Source organism: Melospiza georgiana, chromosome 3, assembly GCF_028018845.1.
Source record: "Melospiza georgiana isolate bMelGeo1 chromosome 3, bMelGeo1.pri, whole genome shotgun sequence".
NCBI classification, from domain to species: domain Eukaryota; kingdom Metazoa; phylum Chordata; class Aves; order Passeriformes; family Passerellidae; genus Melospiza; species Melospiza georgiana.
Window position 1 is genome coordinate 87,282,339 of NC_080432.1, and position 8,665 is coordinate 87,291,003.

An 8,665-nucleotide genomic window follows, 5' to 3' on the forward strand; every position below is an offset into this window, starting at 1 on the left:
AATTATAAAGCACGTTTAACCTTTTTCTTTCGAGGGTTATTTTGCTTTTCCTGTGTCGCCCGGGCAGTCGCCCCCGGACGCAAGCAAAGCTTTGCGGCTCCCCATCCCCATCCCCGCGGACCCCGCGGAGTTTCGCACGCCGTGGATCCCCTCCGGGGAGCGGGGAGAGACCCTCCCGATCCGTGAGAGGAAGGGCAGGAGGAAGGCACCCAGGTCAGGGGCGCTGGGGCGGAAAGTGGGGATCAGGAGGGATGCCGGGACGGGCGGAGGAAGCGTCCTCCCGGGGGTGGACCCCTCACAGGTAAGCGGCTCCCGGGATCCTCTCTGAGGATCTTCTCAGAGAGGCAGAGCAACCTGCGATCCCTAAATCCCTCCAGCGGGAGCAGATCCCTCCCTCCATCCCCCTCCCCACTTTTTCAGCCTTCCTGCCTTTGTCCCCCTCCCGCCCTCTGGGCAGGTCCCGGTGGGTCCTGTCCCGCGGCTCTGCCCGGCGGGGAGGGGGCGCGGCGCGGCTCGGCTCGGCTCGGCGCGGCTCGCAGCCCTGAGGTGCAGAGCGGAGCGGCGGGGCCGGATCGGCGCAGGCAGCGCTGCCGCTCCGCGGCGCCGGGAGAGCGTCCCGAACCCGCGGAGCTGCGCGGGGAGCCCGCGGGGATCCCCCGGGAGGACGCTCCGGCGGGGAGGGGCCCCGGGGAGATGCTCCGGGAGAGGCTGCGGGAGCGGGGAGGGGGGAGCGAGGAGAGGTTCGCGGGCTGCGAGCCCCGGCTGCTGCGCCTCCCGGAGAAGCGGCTGAAAAGTTGGTTCTTCCCAGCCAGGAACTTTGCGGCCGCGTGCGCATGCCCGGAGTGCGGTGGGAGGCTGAGGGGGGAGCGGGGCGGGGGGGTTGAAATAAGGAGGAGGCAGGAGCGAAGGGATCGGTTCAGTCTGAGCGCGGCCGCTCCCGGGCGCGTTCGCACTCCAGCGCACGCAGCCGGCGCCGGGAGCGGGAGCAGGGAGAGCACCTCCGGCCGCGCCGGCCGGAGCACCTGGACACCTGGCCCCGCTCGGATCTGCCTGTACCCGCTGGAGGAACAGTGGGGTGGGTGGGGTGAGCTGTGCCCCCCAGGGCCAGCACAGACACTGACCTAGCCCAACCTCCGTTTTTCTTTTTTTTTTTCTTTTTTTTTTTTTTTTTCTTTTTTTTTTCCCCCTATTTTTTTTCCATTATTTTATTTTACCAGCTCAAATTTAGCCCAGGATCTTTTAACTGCTGCCAGCGGTGGAGCACAGATCGGGATTAGGTAAATAAAAAGAACAACTCATTCTGTTTGGTTTTGTTTTGCCAAGCCTCGGGGGTTGGGGATATCGATTGAAACACTTCCTTTACTTCACCTCCTTTCTTTCTTTGCCCCCATCCCCTCCCACAAGCCGCTGGATGGTGCAGAAGCGTGGATATTGTGGTTCACGTGAGGAGGACTGCTCTCTTTGGGGCGGGCGGAGGGCTGGGGTAAGCCTTCACATGGGTCTCGGATATTTTGATGATATTTTAAGATTTGTCCTCCCCTTTCAAAGTTGTGTCTCCCCCCTTGCGGAGAAGCAGCGTTTCAAACCCGAGCTAAAAATGACACATACGAGCTAAACAGAAGCCTGCATGTCCTTTACGGCCTTGAACTTCTAGCTTTTCTCCTTTCTATTATTGGCATGTCTTTCCACTTCTTTCTCTTCTTTCTTTATTTCAGAGAGGTTTATTCTTTTCTTTTTCTTCTTTTCTTGCAACTCCAGTGTTTTAGGATCTGAAAAGCCTTCTCTCTTTCTTCCCAAGGCCATAACAGGAATGAGCCTGGTGTTTACATTTGTCTGATCGAAACAAGTTCAGCTCAAGAGAGACTAAGCTTCTCTCGAGGCCGAGCCTATAAAGTGTCAGTGCAAAGCCGAGGATTAGAGTACGGTTGTTATAGTTGGCTTTTGGCAGGGAAACTATAAAAATAGAGCATTTTGGAGATTATTGTAGCGCCGCAGGAATTGTTCGATAAGTCGCGAGCCAGGCAGGAGGGTCCCGGACAGGTGCACCGTGGGTCCAGTTCAGTGAGTCCGGAGTGAGCTGGGACAGAGGCCCGAGCCCACGGCAGCGCTGGGCCCGGGCTGCGGCTCAGGGCAGAGCCCGCTGCGGGAGCGGGAGCGGGAGCGCGCCGAGGATGCTCGGCCGTGCCCCGGCGCTGGCACCGCAAAGGCTCGCCCCTGCCCGCGCCGTGAGCGCTGTGGCCGTGGGAAGCGAGGAGGGCAGGGGCAAGGAATCCTCCCTGCGGCCGGCAGAGAGGAAGGACGATGTATTCCCGTGCAGGGGAGGCAGCGGGTATTTCTCTAGGGAGAAAGAGAGGGCGAATGTTGTGCTGGGGGCCCTTCAACACCCGAGGGGATTGCAAAGGCACACGCACAGTACCCCCAAACCCGCCCAAGAACCGGTGCGGGCAGAAGTGAGGAGCTGCCCCTGCGGCCGCGCCACCCACGCCCGCCGCGCTCCCGCCGTGGCCCCGCAGCCGCTGCTCCCCCGGGGCCGAGCTCGGCATCTCCGCTGCTCTGCATAGAAGGAGCGCTGCCCCGGGCCGTGCGGCCAGCGACGGGGCACTCGCCCCCCGGCTATTCTTTATTATTATTAATATTATTATTATTAGTATTAGTATTAGTGTTATTATTATTATTATAGAAACTAAAGCCCATCTCGCTCACCCGCGCTCGCAGTGGTGGTCTGGGGAGACTTGTCAACACCGATTTCGTGATAAAATGTGAATGATGATTTTATAAGGATTGAGCGGAGATATCCAAGGCGCACGCTGACTGAGTCCTTCCAGTCCTCATTAATGTTAGTAATTAACTCTTTCACGCTCAATTAGCCCCAAATAAACCTGCTTTAATAGATTCTGCACACTTCATTAATACTTTGAATAAATCTGTGTTGAACAATGCATTTTATTCCTCAAGAGCACCACGCTCGAAAAATGCGGAGGGAAAGGGCAGTTTTATTCCCTTTCCACTTAGTTTCCCAAACACAGATAACTTACAAGCTCCATTTCTCGGCTTTAACTTTAGGAAGGGAAACTTTCTTCCCCTCAAAGGAGACAAAATAAATAACCGATCTGGTGGCAAAATGCTTCACACCGGTGCGTGCAGCCGAAAGGACAGGGCTACCAGACTTGAAAAAATTCAGCAAAACTGGGGAACATTTTTTTTTGCGGAAGAACCTGATTGCTGTAGTTTGTCGCAAGAATGCATCATTTTATGTCCGCTACTTTGTCATGTTTGTAAAAATAAGCAACGTTCTCAGGGTAATTTACCTTCTCCATTCTTCCATGTGGAACTAATTAGCAAACCTCATTATTTATGAGTCAGGTATTTAATGTAACAAATATCCCTTTCAAAGGATACATCGGAAATTGATAATTCAATGTAGAAAGGAAAAATACCGACTAGTCACAAGATTACTTAAAAATCCATTTAATTTCTCCTCTGGCTGTGCTACCAGGAGAAAACCGGGTCTATATATTTTTTTTTTCTGGCGTATAGAGGAGGTAGAATTTAATCTGGAAGGTTAAGATTGAAATGGTTTTAAAACAGTGGCAACTGGACAATAGCATTACCGTATCTTCACTCAGGGCAAAGGGTAAGAAAGCTGGAGACAGATGTAGACTTTCAAGTTTATGATCCTATTTTGCAGGGTAAATTTATCTTGGCATGAGTGGGTATTGTTTCAGTCAGAACACAAGTGTTTTGTTCTTAATTACTCACCGAGCTACTTTGTGTTATAAAAGAAAACGCCGTACAGTTTTATTGCAATGGGGGGATTCAAGCAGAGAAGTCGCGGGGTCTTCTTCTGTAAAGAAAGAGAAAAAAAAAGAAGACCCGATAACGATCTGTTTACATGAAGCAGAATTAAAGGTGGAGGTGACACCGAAATCAAAGAAACGTTGATCTCTTTGCGGGCAAGTGGGAGACCAGAGAGCTACTACACTGTGAAACACATTGGCTTTGATGTCCCGAAGCGAGGGGACTTTATGAAATAGCCTGCTCTTCATCCATATTTTCGACTATCCCGGTCGTACAGAGCAAAAGTGTAGCTTACATTTCTGGAAAAGTGCCAAAAAACTTGTAGTAACATGAACAGTCTGCTCCTGCCTCCTCTTTCCTTCTTATTTTCTCCTCCTCTTTCTTTTTCTTTTTTTCCCTTGTCGTCTTTTGCTTTTTCATCCTTTTTAGGATTTTTTTTTTAATTTAACAGAACTTCTCTAGCAAGAACCAAAAAACTGCGGGTGTAAGGGATGCTATTATGACCTGACTGCATTTCTCCTTGGTTTGTGCCTTGTTCTTTATTGGGAAAATGTAAAGCGAATTTTTAAAATATTTTCAAGTGAGAATTTACCCATATTGACGTAGTAGATTTCTGCTTATATATTCCATATCAAGTGTTTGCTAAGAATACAAAGAAAGAAAGAGGGATAAACATCATTTGCAGTAGCTGGTTTCATATTTGAGAGATCTAGAGCTATCTAGACAGAGAAATGGACGTGGAGCCATTGTGAAGGACAGAAACAGACATTTTCAGGTACCCAGACGAGAGGACAAGAGTGTTTTCTGTGCACTTTGTTCTTGGGGTCACCAGCTGAGGCATTTGTGCTGTGATGTGGACATGCTTAGTGTATAGGCAGCACTAACTAAATAAAAGTATATCCCCAGTAGAGCAACAAAACAGTCTGGTTGGTTCAACAGCCTTAAATAGTTTAGGAAAAAAAAAAAAAAAAAACCCCAAAAAAATCCCCAAGCACAAAAACTCCCACCAAAACAAAACAAAACAAAAAAACCCAATCCCCAAAAAAACAGAAATAGGGAAAAAAAGAGGAAAGGGAGGAGACTAGAGAATATAATGTGTGCATTTTTCAATCAGTCACTATCAGAAATGTATCCAATTGAAAACCAAAAAATGTCACAATCTCTTATTCTGGGTCATTGCAGTGGAATTCCTCTAAGGTTTGAGTCTCTCTTCCTGCTGCTGATTTATGTAAAGCAGAGTGAAAGGTGGGCCTGGAGTATAGAGCTGCTCAGAGTAAGCTTCTCCCTCTCACACCCTCCCAGCCACAGCTCCTCTTTCCAGGCAACAGCACACATATAAATCAGATTTGTTTCCCTGGTCTTTAGACCTCTTCCACCAGCAGTTTCCACACCCCCAGACTTCCAGCTCAGAGGGACAATTCCTGCTCTGCTGTACTTTGCTGCCTCTTTCTCCAAAGGGCCTTCACTCTTCACATGGGGATGAACTCTAATCTGAATACTGCGAGGACCCTGTGGGGATCTCGTGGGGGAACCTGCTGAGGTTCAGCAGGAACCCAGTCGGGATCTTACAAAGATCCTGTTGTGTGGATCCTGTGGGAACACTGCAGCCAACATGTGGGGACTCTGGCAGCAAATAGCCCCACTGAAGACAAATCCCAGAGCTCACTGAGGGGAAAGTGAGTATAAGTTAAGGGCTGTGGAGTAAGGAGGAGGCTCTATGGGCTGAAGGGATATTCTTCCAAAAGCCATGGGTGCTCTCTCACCCACAAAGGGAGGAAGCTGTGTCTCCACCAACAACCCTCGGGAGGCATCCACTGCCAAACGGTTGACAGCAGCCAGGCCTGAATTTTCAGACTGGGCCAGATGTGCCTGAATGCTGCTGCCTTGTAGCATTTTCCCCTCCGTCTTGTGGGGTGGGACATGTAGGGATCTGGCCCAGAAGAGAGGCTAGGGGCTTGGCAGGACCCTGACACCCAGACCAAAGTGGTGGCACCCAGCCCAGGGAAGGGCTGAGGCCCTGCAGCTGCTGGTCTGGATGCCCCATGGGAAGGGTCTCGCCAGTCCTCGTCTTTTAGCCTTTTGAAGAGCTCTAATTAAGCAATTGCTTAGATTAGGAAGTGGGTTTGAAGCCAGGCACTTCTCCCTGGGAAGAGCAAATGGCATTTCAGGTTTGTCATGAAATTCAGCATTTTCCTCTTTCTTTTTGCAGTACACAAGAGGGAGGACTTTGGCAGGGATCTTCCCCGTAATGTTTTTTCACCAAAATTATTTTATTTTTCTGAAAGAGGGAGAGCATGTAGTTCTTCATCACCTCAGAGTCTTGGCTGAGGCCAGACCACAGGGAGCTGAGTGACCCAGGAGCAGGAGCTCCTCACCCTTCCCTGTGTCACCTCAAGAGCCAGGGCTAAATGCAGCTTCTCTGGACAGATATAGTGAGCAGTATCTCACTATTTTCTAAAAGCTGAGGTCACCTAGGAAGGGATTATAAATTACTGGGAAATGACTGAGATTTTTGGGCCAAAAATGGCATCTTGGCTGTCCCCGTGTACAAGATCATTGGAAGTCTGCACAGCAGGGGATGCTGCTGGGAAGTGAATGATTGTGGATGCAGTGCAACATTTGTGTGCAAGAGAGAGATTGGGAGAGGGAGAATCTGGGGATGCACTAACAGCAAAGACCTGGCGAGGCCTCTAAATCCAAGGCAACCTCTTCCTTTGGCTTTGGAGAGGGGTATTGATTAGGGGCAAGGTAAGGCGCTTTGATTTTAATATAAATCTACTTCTTCCTCTTCCCCTCCCATCTTTATTTTCCAGATATTTTCCTCCCCTGTTCCGAAGATCCTCCTCCTGAGCGGCCACCATGGGAAGTAAAACCCTGCCAGCGCCAGTGCCCATCCATCCTTCCCTGCAGCTCACCAACTACTCCTTCCTGCAAGCATTCAACGGGCTGCCCGCCGTGCCCTCCGACCACCTCTCCAACCTCTACGGCTTCAGTGCCCTGCACGCCGTGCACCTGCACCAGTGGACTCTGGGCTACCCGGCCATGCATCTGCCCCGCTCCTCCTTCTCCAAAGTGCCCGGCGTCTCCAGCCTGGTGGATGCACGGTTCCAGCTGCCCACCTTCCCACTCTTCCCACATGTCATCCAGCCCAAGCAAGAGGCTGCCAACATGACCCTCAAAGCCAAACCCCGCTTTGACTTTGCCAACTTAGCGGTGGCTGCCACGCAAGAGGACCACTCTAAACTGGGACAGGCAGACAGTCAGGGCTCACCAGCAGGGCTGGGGTCTTTGCTTGAGGTGACTAAACTCTCTCCAGAAAAGAAACCCACGCGGGGAAGGTTACCGTCCAAAACCAAGAAGGAGTTTGTGTGTAAATTCTGTGGCAGGCACTTCACCAAGTCCTACAACCTTTTGATCCATGAAAGAACCCACACCGACGAACGGCCCTACACATGTGATATTTGTCACAAGGCTTTCAGAAGACAGGATCACCTGAGGGATCACAGGTAACTATTTTTCTTTTCCTGTTCTTTTTCCCTTGCATATTTGCACTCTCCCAGTTACCAATCCACACTCAAGATTTTTATAAGAGAGGTTAAGTACCCATCCATCCAAGAGTGTTGCCTCTAGTTTTTCCTCTGCCCACTGTTGGTGGAAGAGCCCAGGTAACTCACAGTGGAAGACATACCTCACTCACTCCAGAAAGACAACTTTCACAACCTCCTTTTTACTTCTACAGATGTTTTCACCCTCCATTTGCATCATGTGTCCTCTGCCTCTATGATCACTCAGAAGTGTCATGAAGACACACAGTCTGGTGACCCCAAAGTAAAAGAGAAGTTCTTTATCCCTAAGAAGGGCACCCTGTAACCCTCTGATGGGGCCCTCTCTTGCACGCATACATACCAACACTTGCCCGAGAACCACGCTCCAGCACTCTCAATCTCAGCAGTAGGTGTAAGAAATGTTCAGCCCATTCTCCCTCAGGTGGCTTGCTGCTGAGTTTAGGCCAGTTATTTCTGACATGTCAATTGTTTTTCTCTCTCTAGATATATCCATTCTAAAGAAAAGCCTTTTAAGTGTCAAGAATGCGGGAAAGGATTTTGCCAGTCCAGAACACTAGCGGTCCACAAGACACTGCACACGCAAGTAAAGGAACTGAAACCTGCCAAACTTAAGTGTTGAATCTCCATCTTCTATGAACTTTTCCTCCCCTTCAGACTTTACACCAAAACTAGAGCAGAAACAAAACTTTCAGGATGGGAGCACTGGACTTTGTGCTTTGCTTTTGTTTCTATTTTTAAAAGGGCAAAATCTGCGCCCCTTCAATTCCCTGTCCAAGCAGTTAACTTCCTAAGTCGTGGGTGAAAAGATTATATTGAGTTTAAAATATACGTGAATGATACAGAGAGTGCTAGCTAACTTGTGTGGCTTTGATAAACTTTGTGCCAAAAGGTGGTGCTCACGTGTTGGACAGGAATCTCTTTAAAACCAAACAAAACTCCACAAGACACCCCCGACCAACCCTGCCCCCACCCAAAAAAACCCCCCAAAAACAACCAAAATCGTAGCTTCCAAAAGTATTACTTAAGAAAATCCAAACTCTTATTTTATACTTTTTTTTTTGACTGTATAAAGCTTCTTATTTTTACACTTCAGGAAATACAAAGAATTCCAGAAGACAATTAAGAACTGAAACGGTGGTTTCTCGTCACAGCACCATTAAGACAAGAAGAGGGGCAACTTGCAAATCTCATTTGCTAGTTTGTTTTCAGAAAAGAAGAAAATTAATGTTTGGAAATGACCTAAGTCTCTCAAGTGGGGAGTTCTATCATGCGTTAGAAAATGCATCCAGATCTCAGACCCA

At 49.5% G+C, this 8,665-nt stretch overlaps 1 protein-coding gene across 1 annotated transcript; it reads left to right on the plus strand.

Moving 5' to 3' along the window:
* Nucleotides 1-1,154: 1,154 nt before the first annotated feature.
* Nucleotides 1,155-7,983, plus strand: OSR1 (odd-skipped related transcription factor 1). The gene is made up of 3 exons (XM_058021105.1): nucleotides 1,155-1,277; nucleotides 6,612-7,304; nucleotides 7,848-7,983. Exons 2-3 carry the CDS (start codon nucleotides 6,658-6,660, stop codon nucleotides 7,981-7,983), a joined length of 783 nt encoding a protein of 260 aa, XP_057877088.1. The 5' UTR covers nucleotides 1,155-1,277; nucleotides 6,612-6,657.
* The last annotated feature ends 682 nt before the right edge of the window (nucleotides 7,984-8,665 follow it).